The sequence below is a fragment of the Colossoma macropomum genome, unplaced genomic scaffold (genome assembly GCF_904425465.1).
Source record: "Colossoma macropomum unplaced genomic scaffold, Colossoma_macropomum, whole genome shotgun sequence".
Taxonomy (NCBI): Eukaryota; Metazoa; Chordata; class Actinopteri; order Characiformes; family Serrasalmidae; genus Colossoma; species Colossoma macropomum.
The window spans coordinates 30156548-30176136 of NW_023494810.1; the positions used below are offsets into that span (position 1 = coordinate 30156548).

Sequence of the window (19589 nt, forward strand, 5' to 3'; positions counted from 1 at the left end):
GATTCAAAAGGATTAATCCGATTTCAAAGTGGCATATTTTTACAACCGTGAGGCGCCTAGGAACCAATCACATTCCAACTGAAAGAGGGGCTCACAGAGTTTCTGACTGTCACCGGAAGATGGCTCCCTTCAGTCTGTGAGGAGATGGAGACCCCTGAGCGGAAAGCGTTCTGTGTTCTCCACTTCAATAAGAGTGAATCCGTTATAACTGTGCAACGTGATTTTCGTCAGTATTGACCCTCCAACAGCTCAGAGCGTTCGTTGTTGGTTCCACAACACTGGATGATCTCCGAAATCGCACTGAAAGAGCCGTGAATACAGTGACACCCGACATGCTCAATCCAGTGTGGGATGAATTTGACTATGGTGTTGATGTTGTCTGTACAGCTGGAGGAGGTTCATATTGAGCACTTGTAAAATTACATAATAGACTTTATGCTCATTTAAACCATTTACAGTTTACTGCATTGTTCTGTAATGATTTACAAGTGAGATAAATCATTTTGAAATCAAATGGATCTTTTTCAATCACCATGTATATCGCTACTGTCGGAACCAAACCTTGTATGTCCATTTCAGTCATTTTTCAGTTTTTCAATGCCTGCTGACTTTTACATTGAGTGTAAATTTCATGAGGAATGGACCAAAAGAAACGGCCCAAAATGTCTTGGAAAAACTCTGGTTCCATTGACTTACATTAAAAGTAAACTAGGTTTTTTCCTTCTCCGGTAAAGTTACCAATTTGGAGATACAAGGTTTTCTTCCAACAACAGCGATATATTTACACATATGAACATGCACTGTGCATTTTTCAAAAAGTCAAAAAGGTAGTTGGATTTTTGTGAACTACTTTGATGAGCAATGTTCGGCTCGTTTCCTCCTGGATGCCCCTCTTGTTGATTTAACTTAAAGACATATTGATTAGTTAAACCACATATTGGATGATAACTCCAAACACTACTGGGCTTCCACAAGGAGAGGTTTGTAAACACACTGACAGTTTTGACAGTATTTAGTGTGTCCACCATTTGCCTACAGCTACAGTGATGTTGAGGTCTGGACTCTGAAAAAATGGTCAGTCCATTGTTCAGCTTCTTTGTTTGATGTGTCCGTCTCCTTTTCTCAGTGAGGTTCTTCTTGACAGCTACACATCCTTTCAGACCCATAGCACTGAGTCGTCTTCTCACAGTGGAAGGATGGACAGAAACACCTGTGGATGTTTTCAGATCTGAAGCAGTTTGATTTTCTCCTCTCTCTCAGAGATGAAAGCTTTAAGTGTTGTTTATCTGATGGGGGCAGTTCTGCTGTCTACCAGGTCTTCCAGGTGGTTGTTAGGATTCTCTGTAGCTGTTAATCACTTTTTGAACAGTTTTGGAAACTTTAGTTTTTTGACTTTTTCCTTCTTTATGTAAGCTAATATTCGTATAACTAATCTCCTTAGACATATCTCCTGAAAAATGAATAACTTGTACTTAATGGCCATTTTGACTGGAAATTAAATAAATGAAGTGAGGAATTCAGCACCAGCCCTGTAGCTTCTATTATACGTTCATTTTGACTCAGCAGGTTTTCTGTTCTTTTTTTAGCGATAGCAATTAGAATGGAGTATTCCTTCAGGAGTATTCCTTTAGGTTAGGCCCCACAGCTTACTGTGGCACATCCACCCTCCGGCAAGAGGTGTACCTTTATCCACAGATATAACCAGTTTTGCATTTCTGATTTTACTTCTTCACAATCCATTTAATAAATGGAGAGTTTAGAGGTTAAAATAACAGGAAAAGAAAATATATAGTTGCGTTTTGTCCTCTATGCAGGGCTATTTGGAAACCCCTGCTGCTGCACTCAAAGTGCTTTAGGGTGTTGCCAGGCTGGGCATCCATGTGCTGCTGAACACCATGCGGAGCAAATCCATACATGCCAGACAAACAAGCACAATATCAGGCCATTTATACCAATTAGACACAAAGAGCAAATTACGTGAGAGCGCAGCCGAGCAATAAAGTAATATCCTCACGAATATTCTGAATCTTCATGCACAGCAATATTACACCCCCACATGAGCGCAACAGACTCCAAACCCAGCATTACTGTATCAACAGCCCCATCTAGTGGTGCATTAGCACTTTGCACATCCTGATAGTAATAGTGATACCTTGAAGTAAAAGTAGTATATCAAGATTGAAATGCATTTTAGACATTCCAAGAGCACAAATCTATGGAGCTATTAAGCTCATTATAATCCTACAGTCCTGTGCAAAAGTTTGAGCACCCCTGGTCAAATGACTTGTTTTGTGATTTGACTGGCTGAAGCGAAAAAAGAAGTACACATCCTCTCACTGCTTATTTGTTACCATTAGCATACTGGGGAAAAATGTAACAATGTTATGACAGATTTTATAGTTTTATTTCCTTCCAAAATGTTAAACTAAATAAATAGCAATCATGCAATAAAATTTGCAAAAAAGGCCCATTTAAGTGCATTCTTTGTAGAGGATGTGTTAACTTTCACTTAGAAAATGACCAGAACGTCACTTGACTGGGGGTGTTCAGACTTTTGCATACATCTGTGATTATACATTAGTCCACAGACGTCTCATAATCCCTTCTATAAAGTCTTTGTTTAGGATTAGTCTACTCAAGAAAAAAGTAAGTTAATTGGGAATACCACCGATCTCTCCAAATTTCTGCATAATTCATTGCTTGAGATGTAAACAGTGTCATTCAGAGTGGTTTGATGGGAAATGGCTGGTTGTAGAGAAACATACTGACTCATATTTCTTTATAATGGTGGTGATAGGAACCAGACATCTGAAATATTTAATGCCTTTAAATGTCACCTCACAGAACGTTGTTACACAAAATGATTATGAGTGTTCTGCCTGATGCCTGAGGCATTGAGTGTGTTTACATGCACTCAATAATCTGATCATAATTTCGGATTTCTGCAGTTATCTGATTATTCAAATGGACATAAACATCATACTCCGATCTAGAAATCTGATTAAGACATCTGATAAAGAGAGCTGGATTTTAGGTCAGATTTCTCAGTGCATGTAAACTCTTACTCTGATTTCTTTTGGATTTCTCAGTCTGCACGAAATAAAAAATTCAAATATTCTATGAGTTTTACGCTTACGTCACGTCTTCTTCTGTGAGTTTATTGGCTGGTTGCAAAGCAGAAATCTGATTACTGTCTGACTCATGAAGACCTGGAGTTTCCCCATTATCTGATTACTCAAGTGCATATAATCATGTTGATCGGATTACTGACAAAATCTGATTTCCTGCAGTTATCGGATTATTAAGTGCACGTAAACGCACTCACTGTTTTATGATGGAGATCATATTTGAGCCTAAAACATACACGGCACATGTAAGGAAAAATTATTTACTATATAAAGGTATTTTTTCAGATTTAAGACAATTTTGAACATTACACAAACAAACTCAGAAGATTCGTGTAGGTTCACTGGATGTTTTGGATAATGATTAAAATGGCTATATTTGTGTTGTAGACATCGTGACCCCTGGTTCCTATCACCACCACTATAAAGAAATTTGAGTCTCTACAATCAACCATTTCACACCAAACCACTCTGAATGACTTTGTTTACGTTTAAGAAAACAGAGAGAATTCCCCTTTAAATATAAAATGGTAATCAAGTGATACAGATGTGGCAGAGGCTGAAAAACACTGGCGCCACAGATGCTACCATCATACAGCATAAACACATATAACACAGCTTAGCGTAGTTCAGTAGAGTAATGAAAGGCTGTTGCTGCCACATGAGCAGTGATTTGTGATTAGCAGTAAAACGGCTGTGATAACTCCGTGTGCTGAGCTAACAAAGCACTAAAAGCACAACCTTCAACACAAACAGACCTTTATGTGTAGCTCTACAGGTGCCAGAATGTAAGTGCTGCACCATTTAAGGCGGAACGGAAAATTCAAAGTTGGCGAATGAGAAGCTGAAGGTGAATTAACAAATTAAGGAACTTCACTGATGAGTGCAAAAGTGAGTTACAGTTACTTCCACATTAATAAACCAACTTGTTCACCGCACACTATGTATTCACAAAGCCTACAACAATCAGTTTACATCACCATCATAACACTGGCCACAATAGCCACCAGGACTATTTACACCACAGTACGCAGGCCATCCACACTGTCCATTTACACTATATATCAGAATGTCCAGAATCCAGGGTATTAATAAATTAAAAGTTTGTCCCCCTTTGTTGCAGTAACAGCCTCTACTCTTCTGAGAAGGCTTTATGTGGGAACATTGCTGTGAGGATTTGATTGCATTCAGCCACAAGAGCATTAGTGAAGTCAGGTACTTATGTTGTGTGATCAGTTCTGGATTACTCTAAATCATCCCAAAGGTACTGAATGGAGCTCCATCACTCCAGAGAACGCAGTTCCACTGCTCCACAGCCCAATGCTGGGTGGCTTAAAACCCTTCTAGCCAATGACAGGCGTTGGGCATGGTGACTTACTGGGTAATGTAACATTCATCAAGTTGTTCATCTGTTTTTCCTTCGTGGGTCGTTCTACAGAAACGTCCACTTTTCTGTCTCTCCGTAGGAGTCACTGGTGTTACTGATCCTCATTGGTGTTACACATAAGAAAGGTAACACCAGAGACATTTTTAATGAAAAATGAATTTTACAAAATGGCTGCTACAGAGCATCAACCCACATGTTGTCAATCATGGAATATCCACCAAAATATGTAATTTAATCCATTTGCATTTTATTTTTTCACAAATACCTAAGAATAAAGTGGGTCACACCAGTGACTTCAGCTAAAAGCTTCATATGAAATCATGAGCTAAATGAGAAAATCTCACCAGACACAGTGGACTCACCGTGTGCTTTTCTTCATAGATCCTCAGAAAGTGGGTAAAAGGAAATCTAATGATGTCATTAGTGTGACTTTTATTTCAAAATAAGAGATTTTTTGTGACGCAGTAACACCAGTGACACGACTCCTGGGGACCACAACTTTCATTATATATTTTATAATAGTTATTTTGCATTTATTTTCTTTATGTCATTTGAATTATATATTTCATAGTCATGTATAGATTATTGTAGTTAAAATTGCAGAAAAATGTGTTTTTTTTTCTTCAAAATATGGCCTCAGCCTTTACACATGACTGTGAGGACGAGCTCTTCTGTGGTGCTTGGAAATCTAGATAATTGATTTAAAAACCGGTATTGCTAAATTTAGGCTCAAGAAGGTGTAATTGTTAAAATAACATTGTTTTATTTTAAAATATGAATAAATTGTAACCCTAACATGTTTTTCAAGTGCAATATATCTGTCAATGCTAGGCACACGAAAGTGGACGTTTCTGTAGAATGACCCTTATACGTCTGTGTATTTCTTCATAAGGTGCCCATATAGGCATATATACATGTATGACCTTCTTATCAACCTACCAACAAGAACCAGAGTAGAAAGAGGCTGGACACTAACAACTTCATGGCACTTTTTGTATTTGCTTTGTAATAAACTACCATTTGCCATTCATATGTTCACTTAAAGGGGAATTCCACTGGTTTTCAAAATGTATGCATAATTCAGTGTTTGGGATGCAAACAAGGTCATTCAGAGTGGTTTGATGTGAAATAGTTAATTGCAGAGAAACTTAAGCATTCAGATTTCTTTATAGTGGTGGTGATAAAAACCAGGGGTCACAAAGTCGGCAACACAAATATAGCCATTTTATTTACCACCCAATCCACCAGTGAACCTACATGTCTTCTGAGTTTTTATTTGTAATGTTGATGATTGTAAAATAGTCATAAATTTGAAAAAAAAGTTTTATTTAAGGCCTATTTTGCTGCATGTACTTCGCTGTGAATGTATTTTGAAAAATAGGTTTTAGGCCAAAACTAAAAAAACTATATCAAAAATCAGGCACCAGGCAGCATATTCAAAGGGTTGGGATGTAACAGAATAAAGTATTGGGAATATGCATTCAGAATACAGAAATTAAGAATCTGTATTCAGTCAAAGTTACATTTTGTAAAGGATACAGTTACGTTTTACATTTTTAGAATATTTTTAGAATACTTACCCACTAAATTTAAAAAATATATACCGTTAATGCTTGTTTATTAACTATTTATAACCAGTGCATGGCACGTAGCAAACATGCTCATTAGATAAACTCCAAGGACCTCAATTAACAGCTTATTTACACACACTAAAGTTCCTGCTAAAACGTGAGTAGACTGATAAATCAATGTGATCAGTTATTAATCTCAGTGTTACTGAGCTCTGCTAAAGCCTGAGTAGACTGATAAATCAATGTGATCAGTTATTAATCTCAGTATTATTGAGCTATTTTGAGGGATGATCAAACTAATAATCTCCTCAGTAGTGAACATGTTTGTGAGTAGTCAGTTTTACATCGGTGTTGTACTGTCTTGCTCAGAGGATTGTGGGAGCAGCAGTGGACTGAAGCAGGTGGTGAAAGAGGTAAAAAAAAAAAAAAATTTTCAGAACTTAATTTAAACGATAAGCAAATTTTTCATGAAACGTAATAACAGAAGAATTAGATGAAGAAAACTGCTAACCAGCAGCAGCGAGGAAGTGTGAATAAAGAAATGTTTTTTTTTCCTGTGCCTTATCAAGATATATTGTAAATTTATGTATTAGAATGGAATACATTACTGTATACATTCAGAGCAAACACTACTTTTTTTAAACTAATGTGGCGTCCTGCTATTAGCTCACGCAGGCTCTAGAGGCACAGCCACGCAGAAGGCCATGTACAGAGGATCATGGGAGGTGCACACTACTCGTAAAAAGGGACTTCTATGTTTTTAATGTCATTGTTTGTTAGTATAAAAATGTGTGGTGTGTTATTTGTGTTTTATTGTGTTGTCTGCTCCAGATTGTGTTGCTGTTTTTTAGCCTCATTCTGTGATCCAGTCCGTGTTTTCAACTCATCACCACTCGCTCCAGTCCGTGCTCCAGTTAAGTTCTAGTTATGACACCATCAGGCGGGAAGAACCAAAGAGGCCTCCTCATCTCCACCAACAGCTCACTTGATTCCTGTTGCTTGTTCGTTTAATATCTGACTCTTTGGTCTTTTGACTGCTTTGTTGCGAACTTGATTTAGCCCCTCTAAACCTGTTAGTCTGTTGTATGTTTTGTATATAGATCATCTTTTTGCAGATTTTCTAAATAGCTTCACCAGCTGTAGTTTTGGCTGCCAGTTTGTTTGGGTTTTGGGGTTTTTGCCTGAGTTTTGTGTCAGTTTAGGGAGTTAGGTAAGCTGTTTGTCTTTTGTTTATTTGTTTGTTTTGGTTAAGGCTAGTTCGTATCTGTCTTGGAGTTAGTGTGGGTTCTGTTTGCTGTTTTGGCCAAACCTCAAGACAAAGTGGTCGTTTGCACTGTACAGTTATAATACACTGTGAATTGGCTATTACTGTTATTATACACCACACAGTCGTTCACAAAGCATACACTTCATACCACACCATTCTTTTACGGCCTGACCCTGGACCGGGTCTTAACAATTGTGTCTGAGGGTGTGGGTGTTTTGTGTTAGGGGTTGGTCACCATGGATTGAAAGCCTGTAGCTAACGTGATTGAGTCAGGATGATGTTATGTGCCTGTCTGTTCATGTTTTAATAAAAGAGCTCTACTTGTAGCAGAATCACAGCCTCTCCTGTGTCTACCTTTGTAGCCAGTGGCGTCTCTGCCACAGAAAGCCTGGTGGGGCACAATAAACTGTAGGGGCAGCAGCCAACTCTTCAATGGAACTACACACAAACCTGATCCAAATATAAACGCACTCCGTTAATGAAATCACAAAGTCACAAATTAACATAACGGTGCAGGAGTTGGTGGACGTGGAGACAGGAATATGAGTGACATGATTACAACATTAGATCTCACCAAACCTTGTTATACAGCATCACATTACAAATCCAAAGTTATCTATCGGGATACGATCATTGTGGTCTGCAACTACATATCCAAAGCAACATTTCAGAGCAGGGAAACACACTAGAATAACACGCCTTGTAATAATGCAGAACGACTCACCAGTGATGTTCACTGCTCAGCAATCTTTCATCTGGGCAAACTTGTCAAAAACTTTTCTCTCAAAGTCCACCAATCCATGAATGAATTCAAGTGATAGCATAGCAAGGGCAAGCAAGGACAGCAGAAGAGTGTTTTTAGCTACACGTACAGTTAGCCATGTTTTTCTCTTGAACTTCTCTGGGTTGAAGAAGCAGTTTTTGTCCTTTCCAGACTGATTGATGTTGAAATCCTCTGGCTGGTGTCGTCCCAAACGTTTAATCTCTAATCTCTGCTCTAATGGCTGGAACGAAATGTTACTTTTATTACATTTTCGACTTGACTCATATTGCCATGCTATTACGAGTGGCTACCACAACTGATGGGGAACTGTGTAGCAACGGCCGTACCGTAAACGATGCTCACTAATCATCTAGATGTATGTAAATTGATTATTTTTTTATTGGCTGCTCTCAGAATGGGGCCAACCTGATCGTGCCCCACAGCTGGTTATTGAAAGCACGTTGAACACGTGCGAAATGTTTTTTACCTGCTCGCTTTAGACGAATGCTGATGGGCCAGCCCGACGCTCATCAAACGAAAACTGCTAGGAGAAATAGGTAGCCTACTGGCATTTACACAACAGGTACAGCAAGATATTTGGAATGTATCGGACAGCCATACCATTGTCATATGTAATAAACATGTAACAATGTTAGTTACGAAGAAATGCATATATATATATATATATATATATATATATATATATATATATATATATTAGTTGTTATACTGAATTACTGATCATGTCGTGCACTGCTCCACAGCAACATCTTGGTAGGGCCAGGCCCCACCGGCACCTAACATAGAGCCACCACTGTTTGTAGCTATTTTGTGTACTCCCATTCTGTGTGGGAGCTTCTCCACTTTGGATGTCTGGTTCCACTGCCGAGCATTTCACATCAAACCACCACTCTGAATGATCACATTAGGCATAAAAGAACAGTGAGAGGCTCAGCCAAACCTACACCACACTGTCCCTTGGTTATCAAGCAAGCTCACACTTCTCAACATAGAACAAGATTGAGTAACAGAACATCTCCCTCACCTTCTTTGGGTCATCATAGAAGATGCCCACCGTGGGCAGCCGGGGTGCTACAGAGCTGCTCTCCGCAAACAGCGTCCCGCACTCCTTGTAAGGTCCCTTTTTGAACTTGTAAGCTACAGTGATGCCCCTGACAGGAGGAGAGCCGGTCCTGATGCGGATGTTCGTCAGAAGTCCAGAGTACAGCACATAAACCGAGACTGTCAGCAGGAGCGCTGTGAGGAAGATCCCAACGAGGCTCGCGATCAGCAGCGTTAAATCCGACATGCCAGCCTGCTCGGCGAGACTTAACGCTGGGGATCCTGTGAGGCAGCGAGCAGCTTCTTTAGCCAGGACAGTACACGCTGTCGATGCTGATGATGATGATGATGATGATGACAGTCCAGAAGGAGCTGAACCTCACTTTTTCACGTAGCTAGCCACTCAGCTAAACAGTAAACAGGCCCAGGTGAGGTTAAAACGTCAACATACGAGCACATTCGCTGAATATACTGAATAAAATCCAGAGAGAGGCTTTTAAAGGAGTGAAAGTGTGTCTGTAAATCAGAGCAGCTCTGAGAGGTCACTCACTTCAACCAAAACACTGCACACGCTGCTTCCTGGATTGTACCATCAAAAAACGCACACAAAAAATGTATAGATAGGTTTAAAAACACAAAATCTACTCATATTCCTATGTAGACATCATGATATCATGACTTAATCAGATTTATCGTAAGCCTATGCCAAAAAGCACCGCCGCTGCGGTTACCAAAATATACAAATTTTGGAACAGTCCGTTTTAAAACTGGAAAGAAAATCATTTAAGCTGTCTGAGGCTGCGCAGCTTATACGCATATCACCGATTTATTACCACTGTGTGAGTTTATATGGACTCATTATGTAAGATAAAATTATAAACGACAACAATCTCTTATAAAAATGTCCAGTAGGAGTACTGAAGTTATTTTGACTCTCTGCGCAGGTTTCAAGCAGGACAAAGGTTTGTCCATTTATGTGTCCCACAGGAATGTACAAGGTACGTTGTTTCTTTAATAAAGACAGTGGTTTTATATAGAACCATGAGTTATTTGCATGCTTTAAGGGTTCTTTGCGTAGTGAAATGGTTCTACAGATTGATGGAGAATGTGTTGTATATGGAACCATATTCCAGAGATTCTCCATCAATCTGAAGAACCATGCAAAGAACCCTTTAAGCACAAAAATAACCTGATAGCCTAAAACAATAATATCTCTTACATTCTATTTACTTATTATTTGTTTAATCAACATTTTAACCCTTTCAGACTCGAATTATGTTCCACTGAAGCCAAGCTTTCAATTTCCGAGATGTTTCCAGTGTCAATTAAATGAAGTACCCCAAGCGCCAAGTACCCCAAGTGTACTCTGTAAAATAAATCTTACTATTCACTGCATTTAATGTATTATTTGTCTGTATACACTGTGATTGCTAAGTAAAATTTTAGCAGCAGCACTAAAAAACTAGCCTGAACAATATACATCAACACCCACCGTCCACTGTAATCAACAATAAGATTTTAAAAATCCTGCGTTTAACATTGTTACTTTATAATTGATATTTTACTTTTTATTTCAAAATCCATTCCTAAGCAGCAAAATAAACTCATAACATGATGAACAAATTGTTCTAAATTAGATATAATTAGTTCAAATGAGGCCTTACTCTGCCTCCTTGGCTGCAGTGCTGCCATGTCTTTCTTCAGTGTGCTGATTTTTTTTTTTCCAATGCAGTGGGTGGGGCTAAGCTGCTGTTTGATTGGCGGGTAAACGTCTATTCTGATGGACAACAGGTCTCAACTGGAGTTATGTGCAACAAAACATAAAAATAGAAGAAAACACATGATGTCCATTGCAGTGGACGCAGTGTCTGAAAAGGTTTAGGCAGACCAGTGAAAACCCCAAATAATTTAACATTGTATGTAAAGGTTTGTAGCTCATACAGGTTGTTTGTTTGTTTTGCCACCGCAAAAACAAAAACAAACTTTGTGTGTGTCCTGACTGTCTGGTCTTGGTTGTCTCTTTGCTGTGCTGAAATGTCTATCAGGTGTCATGTATATATATATATATATATATATATATATATAACCTGTAAACTTCACAGAGACAGGACCCTGGTCATTATATATCTATATATAATATATATATATATATATATATATATATATATATATATATATATGTATACATAATGTGTGTGTTAGGTATTAGTGTGTGTTGTGCTGGTACGTGTGGATCAGACACAGCAGTGCTGCTGGAGTTTTTAAACACTGTGTCCACTCACTGTCCACTCTATTAGACACTCCTTGTCAGTCCACCTTGTACATGTAAAGTCAGAGACGATAGCTCATCTGCTGCTGCACAGTTTGTGTTGGTCATCCTCTAGTCCTTCATCAGTGGTCACAGGACGCTGCCCACAGGACACTGTTGGCTGGATATTTTTGGTTGGCGGACTATTCTCGGTCCAGCAGTGACACTGAGGTGTTTAAAAACTCCAGCAGCACTGCTGGGTCTGATCCACTCAGACCAGCACAACACACACTAACACACCACCACCACGTCAGTGTTACTGCAGTGCTGAGAATGATCCACCACCCAAATAGTACCTGCTCTGTGAGGGTCCATGGGGTCCTGACCACTGAAGAACAGGGTAAAAGGGGGCTAACACAGTCTGTAATTGTAGAACTACAAAGTGCACCTATATAGTAAGTGGAGCTGATAAAATGGACAATGAGCGTAGAAACAAGGACATAATGTTATGCCTGATCAGTGTTTATATATATATATATATATATATATATATATATATATATAGACATAGCTTTTTTATTGCTAAGACATTTAATCAATAAATACATTAAATTTAACTAAGAAAACCACTCTGAGGTGTAATTTTACCATTTTTGGTATGTCCCAAAAAGGATCATCCAATAAATCTTTCCAAACTTCTGTAGAATAGTAACATTCAAAAAATAGAACATTTTTCTGGATCTTTTTTGCAATATGATGAACTCTATCTATATCCGTACATTAACTGCAGGATCTGCGCATGAGCTCCTGTGGCTCCGCCCCGTGACTCCAGTCTGAACTGAAAGTTAAAAAGAAGGAACCGTCCAGACCCGCGCAGTTTCTCGCCGAGCTCTCAGTCAGAATGGCAGGAAACATAAAGAAGTTCTACGACCTCTCAGCCAAACTCCTGTCTGGCGACCTCCTGAACTTCTCCTCGCTGAAGGGGAAAGTCGTGCTTATTGAAAATGTGGCGTCCCTCTGAGGCACGACGGTCAGGGACTACACTCAGATGAACGAGCTCCATGCCAAGTACTCGGACAAGGGGCTCGTGGTGCTGGGAGTGCCCTGCAACCAGTTCGGCCACCAGGTGGGTCCACCTCAGACTTTTCTTTATTGGTGTACTCAGGGTCAGCGTCTCCTTTAGTGTCCAGGGGGTTCATGCGCAAGTCTTTCAGAAGTGGACGAAAATGAAGTTCGACTTTTCCGCTCCACCTTAAATGGTGTAGCGGTTATAGTCTGCCGCCTGTACAGGTGCTGTAATATAACATTTAAGGTGGAACGGATAATTCGATTAAGAAGCTAGACAGCCTCTTACATTAATAGCCCTGCTCAACCTTAAATGTGCAGCAGTTACATTATGCCGCTTGTACAGCTGCCATAATGTGACTGTGGCAACATTTAAGGTGGAACGGATAATTCGAGTCAGAAGCTAGACAGCCTCGTACTTTAATAGCCCCGCTCAACCTTACAGGGTGCAGCAGATACAGTCTGCCGCCTGTAGAGGTGCTGTAATGTAAGTGGCAACATTTAAGGTGGAACGGATAATTAGCGTATTAAGCTGGACAGTCTCATATTTCAGTAACACTCATGAGACGTGAGAGGATCTAATAATTCAACAAATTTTTGATATATTCTGATGTGAAAGTCTTTACAAATAGCTAGAAAACTGAATGCAGAAAATCTAGTCTAGTGCATTAGTTCCATCAGACTGCTTCACAATGTTTAAGTGAGTAATATTTCTTGAATAGGATTCAGTGCTCCTGTGCAGGTGGGTATGAAGGTAGTAGGAACTGTTTGCTAACTGTTGTTTTCATGGTCATGACTGTGCATAACTTGATAATGAGGGCTCTAGGGCATTCTACAGCGGGTGCTTAGGTCACAAGCTATTAGTATCACAGCCTCAAGGTTGCTTGAATGAATGCCTCTCTCTCTCTCTCTCTCTCTCTCTCTCTTCTCCCAAAACCAGGAGAATGGCAAGAACGAAGAAATCCTCAACTGTCTGAAGTACGTGCGTCCAGGGAATGGCTTCGAGCCTCGCTTCCCACTTCTGGAGAAGGTCGATGTCAACGGCAAAGATGCCCATCCCTTGTTCGTGTACCTCAAAGAGAGGCTTCCATACCCCAGTGACAACTCCTTGGCCTTGATGACTGACCCCAAGTTCATCATCTGGAGCCCAGTCTGCAGGAGTGACGTGTCGTGGAATTTTGAGAAGTTCCTGGTCGACCCAGATGGAGAGCCGTTCAAACGCTACAGCAGGAACTTCCTGACCAGCGATATCGAGGCAGACATCAAGGAGCTCCTGGAGAAAGTGAAGTAAGCCGTCCCTGGCGCAGGGTGCCATCTCAGAGGCCTGATGGGGGTTGTGGAGGCAGCAGATAGGGGTTGTAAACATCTACCCCTAGCCTATCGCTTGTTGCCACACCCTCTGTGGAAGATGGCAGTTTAATTTTGGCTGACTGTGCTGACTTGGGTAAAGTGCAACTGTTTTTTAGGCTGTTTACTTGATGAAGGCACCTCTTGAAATCTACAGTGAGGGGGGTGTCTGATGTAAATGTAAATGCCTATTATTTGCAGTGGTAATTTAGCTACGTACAGCAGAGCTCAGCTCTACCGTCCAGCTGTCTAAAGCCAAATAAACATTCCAGAATTCAAACTTTGTTCCTCTTTTTTTGTCTTGACCAAGTCAAACAGAGATTGATCTGTCGAAATCCAGCGGAGTACAACACAAACCAGAACTATTCCCCATTTTCACTTCCTCATTTGGTGCATGTTTATCACAAAAATGCCCAGATTTTGTAGGAATACGAGATAAAAATAACAACAAAAATGATCTATGACTTCTCTTGGTCACTTTAGTTAAGGTTAGGATAAGTTTAGGTCACTTTAGTTAAGGTTAGGATTAGTTTTAGAACATTATTATTACATATAGGTACTTCCATATATCTAATACATACTAAGTAGTGATTTTATGGAATAAAAAAAAAAAAAAGTTCTTAACTTTTAATGCAAGTTAAAGGAAAAGTAAAAAAAAAATCTGTATAAAAGGTTTTCCACTTAACCCACTTGTAGTCGACTGGCCAAGACAGATTTTGTATATATATATATATATATATATATGTACAGTACTGTACAAAAGCCTTAGACATCTAGGACTTACATTGTTTGAAACCATTTCTCTTGGCAATAAGTGTGCTTGTGCTTGTAACAAACACCACACATGATTAGGATAAATGCACACATAAATACAATAAAAAATAACGAAAACTTTATTTTCAAAATAGTAGTTGCTGTCTTGTGAACTGGTTAGAGAAACAAAGTTTGGTCCTCAAGGCCCCTAGCCATCGCACTGATTTGTAAAACTTCACCTGAGACTGCGGTACCTTTGGTGTTTATGTATTATATATGTTATTACACTGATAAGCAAAGTTTAACTACCAATAAAAAGATTATTCTTGATAACTAGGTGGTAAAAAACAAAGGTCAAAGATTAACTACTGAGACTGAGCTGGTCAAAGGGGACATCAGGACAATCTTTGGCGCATTCACATTGGATGAGTTGCAATATTTGCTGAAATTTTTTATTTGGAGACTGGCAAAGATACCACTGTGTCATAGGCCTCCGAGACACCGCACACAGATCCTTGCTTTTATTTATAATGCGTCAATTACAAGTTTCATGTGTTTTTGTATGCAGTGCATAGAACTGCTAATGCATATATATGTCCAGTTCATTTCAATAAATAAGTTACATGTTTTAAAAAGATCTAAAATCATTGTATGTGAACCAAACTCCTTTTCTGATCCAAAAGGAGTTACGCAGGTTGAATCACAGTTTCAGGTGGTGGCAGATTCGCCCATCGGCAGGCTCATGCTGAAACAGAGTAATTGGTGTGGATTATCATATGACCGATGGAAAGTATCGTGTTTGGTTTTCAGTCATATTTCCAGGCTAGTATCTGTCGGTTTGAACACTAAAGGTCCCACCAGCCATGGAAAGGTTCTGAAAAAAGAATTAACCTGTGGACCTGCATATCGACCCATGCAAATAAACGGCCCATATCCTACATTTTTCTTGTATTTTGTTTTTCTCCACCAGCTTCACTCATAACATTTACGTGGGTTCACTCTGGGGGAGATGAAGATGCAGGAAGATGCAAGTTCTATATAAACAGTTTTCCACTTAACCCACTTGTAGTCAACTGGCCAAGACAGATTTTGCTTCTTTAGTACTGGAACAGTGAGACTAATGTTGCAAACAAACACTACAACTCAGTAGTCACCCAAATAGTCCAATTCGTTTCTCCAAAAATACATCCCCAAAACTTCTCTCAACCCACTTATACTGCATCCAGATGTTCATTAAGGTCATACAGACTTTTGGGCTATTTGGTTGACTATGTGTGTTAGTTATGTTAGCCTCATAGCTCCAGTTCTAAAGTAAAGAAGCAAAATGTGGACTGCAAACATATCTTGGCTGATCAGCTCCCTCTGGGGTGGAACATTGTGTACTGTGTACATTTAATTTTTCATGATGTTTTATGATGTATTTCAGTATTTGGATCTTTGATGATGTAGAAAAATAAAAATTGAAAAATAAAAAAATTGAAAATAAGAAAAATAAAAGTCAAAGATTAACTACTGAGACTGAGCTGGTCAAAGGGGACATCAGGACAATCTTTGGCGCATTCACATTGGATGAGTTGCAATATTTGCCGAATTTTTTTATTTGGAGACTGGCAAAGATACCACTGTGTCATAGGCCTCCGAGACACTGCACACAGATCCTTGCTTTTATTTATAATGCGTCAATTACAAGTTTCATATGTTTTTGTATGCAGTGCATAGAACTGCTAATGCATATATATGTCCAGTTCATTTCAATAAATATGTTACATGTTTTAAAAAGATCTAAAATCATTGTATGTGAACCAAACTCCTTTTCTGATCCAAAAGGAGTTACGCAGGTTGAATCAGTTTCAGGTGGTGGCAGATTCGCCCATCGGCAGGCTCATGCTGAAACAGAGTAATTGGTGTGGATTATCATATGACCGATGGAAAGTATCGTGTTTGGTTTTCAGTCATATTTCCAGGCTAGTATCTGTCGGTTTGAACACTAAAGGTCCCACCAGCCATGGAAAGGTTCTGAAAAAAGAATTAACCTGTGGACCTGCATATCGACCCATGCAAATAAACAGCCCATATCCTACATTTTTCTTGTATTTTGTTTTTCTCCGCCAGCTTCACTCATAACATTTACGTGGGTTTACTCTGGGGGAGATGAAGATGCAGGAAGATGCAAGTTCTATATAAATGGTTTTCCACTTAACCCACTTGTAGTCAACTGGCCAAGACAGATTTTGCTTCTTTAGTACTGGAACAGTGAGACTAATGTTGCAAACAAACACTACAACTCAGTAGTCACCCAAATAGTCCAATTCGTTTCTCCAAAAATACATCCCCAAAACTTCTCTCAACCCACTTATACTGCATCCAGATGTTCATTAAGGTCATACAGACTTGACAATGTGGTTCAGGACAAAGTACGTCTTACTGTAAACAATAAAAATGAACAAAACTATAAGCAGCCATCTCAGACCACACCAGGTTATACTATGTCCTAAGTAACATTGACAAGTCTGCCCAACCTTAATGAACATCTGGAAAACCTGGATGTGGTTTGAAAGAAGTTTTGGGGATGTCTTTTTACAGAAATCATTTGGGCTATTTGGTTGACTATGTGTGTTAGTTATGTTAGCCTCATAGCTCCAGTTCTAAAGTAAAGAAGCAAAATGTGGACTGCAAACATATCTTGGCTGATCAGCTCCCTCTGGGGTGGAACATTGTGTACTGTGTACATTTAATTTTTCATGATGTTTTATGATGTATTTCAGTATTTGGATCTTTGATGATGTAGAAAAATAAAAATTGAAAAGTAAAAAAATTGAAATTAAGAAAAATAAAAGTCAAAGATTAACTACTGAGACTGAGCTGGTCAAAGGGGACATCAGGACAATCTTTGGCGCATTCACATTGGATGAGTTGCAATATTTGCCGAATTTTTTTATTTGGAGACTGGCAAAGATACCACTGTGTCATAGGCCTCTGAGACACTACACACAGATCCTTGCTTTTATTTATAATGCGACAAGTTTCATGTGTTTTTGTATGCAGTGCATAGAACTGCTAATGCATATATATGTCCAGTTCATTTCAATAAATATGTTACATGTTTTAAAAAGATCTAAAATCATTGTATGTGAACCAAACTCCTTTTCTGATCCAAAAGGAGTTACGCAGGTTGAATCACAGTTTCAGGTGGTGGCAGATTCGCCCATCGGCAGGCTCATGCTGAAACAGAGTGATTGGTGTGGATTATCATATGACCGATGGAAAGTATTATGTTTGGTTTTCAGTCATATTTCCAGGCTAGTATCTGTCGGTTTGAACACTAAAGGTCCCACCAGCCATGGAAAGGTTGACCCACGGATAACTAGAAGTAAAGATCATAGTCCTGCTCCATCTCTAAAACCGTGTCCAGCAGGATCTCATGCTCGTTTTCCTCACCACCGTCACACAGTCCATCCTCTACTCCGCTGTCTGCACTTCCAGTGCTATGACCCCTGCTTGGCGGCGGTGGCGACTTTGTGTTCATGGTCATGCACACACGGTTCAGCTCGTTCTCAAACTCCAGCTTTGCCAGCAACTCCTCCAAAGTCTGCATGCTAGAGGCCTCTTCGGTAATGGAAAATAAACAGGAAGAATTACATAACAACCAAGGCCTTGTTTACCGAAGGCACTGTTAACCCCTTAAACGACCCATATTGTGGCAAATTAAATTTCCTTCACTTTTTGGAAATACAGTCCATATATGGACACAAAACAACCTATTTTGTATTAATTGTTTTTGTGATGTCATGAGAACCAACACATTTAAATATATTTAATTTTTAATTGAGCTATTGCAGTTTAGACCTGCCTATTCATATTAAAGTTCTAAGCAGTGTTTCGGCTCTGAGTGCTTTTTAAAGGAGGCAAAATACAGGGCCCTTGTCTTTCTCTGTTTCTGCCTTTGTTTTCATTCCCTTGTGTGTCTTGTCATGTGCTTTTGTTGTTGTTTTGGTCTTTATCTCCTCCTTGGTCCTGCCTTCTTGTTATCTGTCTCACCTGTCTCTTGTCTGTAGCCTCGGCCTCTCATTAGTCCCAGGTGTTTTTATAGCCCAGCTTGTGCGCTTTGTGTTTGCTTAGTGTTTTGTTCTCTCAGGCCCTGTTTTGGTTCTCTTTCATTTGTTTTCTAGTTTTCTTCATATCCCTATGTCTTTGGTTTTCTTTATGTTTCAGTATTTTACTCAGAGGGTTCTGTCTTTGTTTTGTCATCTTCGTGGATATCTTTGCGTGATGGATTTTTAATAAAACTAAGGACTTGTGCTTGCTTCCTGCATCCTCATCTCTCCCAACGTTACAAACAGCCTGTTTAATATAAAGAAAAGGTTTGATAAAGAAAGGTTGGAAAATGGTCATGTAAAAATTAATTATGACTATTTTGGATACCTAAACATTAATGCTATAAATGAAGCTGATGGAGAAAAACAAAATACAAGAAACATGAAGGATATGGGCCCTTCATTTGCATGGGTCCATATGTGGGTCCACAGGTTAATTCTTCACTCTAACAGTTTACAGTAGTAAGTGAATAAGTCTTAAAGGCTCATGTCCTACATTTTGTCTTGAAATTTAATTTTTTCTCCGAGGTCCACTTATGACCTTAAAGTATGCAACACTTTAAGACTGATATGTGTAAATGATCTCTATTGTGATCGACTGTCCTGTATTTTGCCTCTTTCAAAAAGCAGTCCAGGCTGAAACACTCCTTATAACTCCAGTGTAAATGGGTAAACTGCTGTAGGTTCAATTGTAAATGCACTGGTTTTCGTGACTTCACAAAAACAATTCAAATGGCCTGCTTAGTTTCTATATATGGACTACAGATTGAGTTGTGCATTTGAAAACATTGTTAACACACTATATCGATTCGGTTTTTCAAGATAGAAGCCCTTTAAAATGAATAGTCAAAATATATGTTTAAACTGTTAACAGTCTAGGAGTGTTCAAGGTGATCCTTGATTTGCT

At 39.2% G+C, this 19589-nt stretch overlaps 2 protein-coding genes across 2 annotated transcripts in view; one reads left to right on the plus strand and one right to left on the minus strand.

The window, feature by feature from the left end:
* LOC118799806 (testis-expressed protein 264) overlaps nucleotides 1–10261 on the minus strand; it is an 85356-nt gene extending 75095 nt beyond the window's left edge. The window contains exon 1 of the mRNA XM_036559855.1: nucleotides 9159–10261. Coding sequence (XP_036415748.1) covers nucleotides 9159–9422 — 264 coding nt within the window. The 5' untranslated portion in view covers nucleotides 9423–10261. The remainder of the gene's footprint in view (nucleotides 1–9158) is intronic.
* Nucleotides 10262–12261: 2000 nt separating this feature from the next.
* gpx1a (glutathione peroxidase 1a) lies at nucleotides 12262–14115 on the plus strand. The gene is made up of 2 exons (XM_036560220.1): nucleotides 12262–12549; nucleotides 13429–14115. The coding sequence occupies exons 1-2, from the start codon at nucleotides 12325–12327 to the stop codon at nucleotides 13777–13779; spliced, it is 576 nt and encodes a 191-aa protein (XP_036416113.1). The 5' UTR covers nucleotides 12262–12324; the 3' UTR covers nucleotides 13780–14115.
* The last annotated feature ends 5474 nt before the right edge of the window (nucleotides 14116–19589 follow it).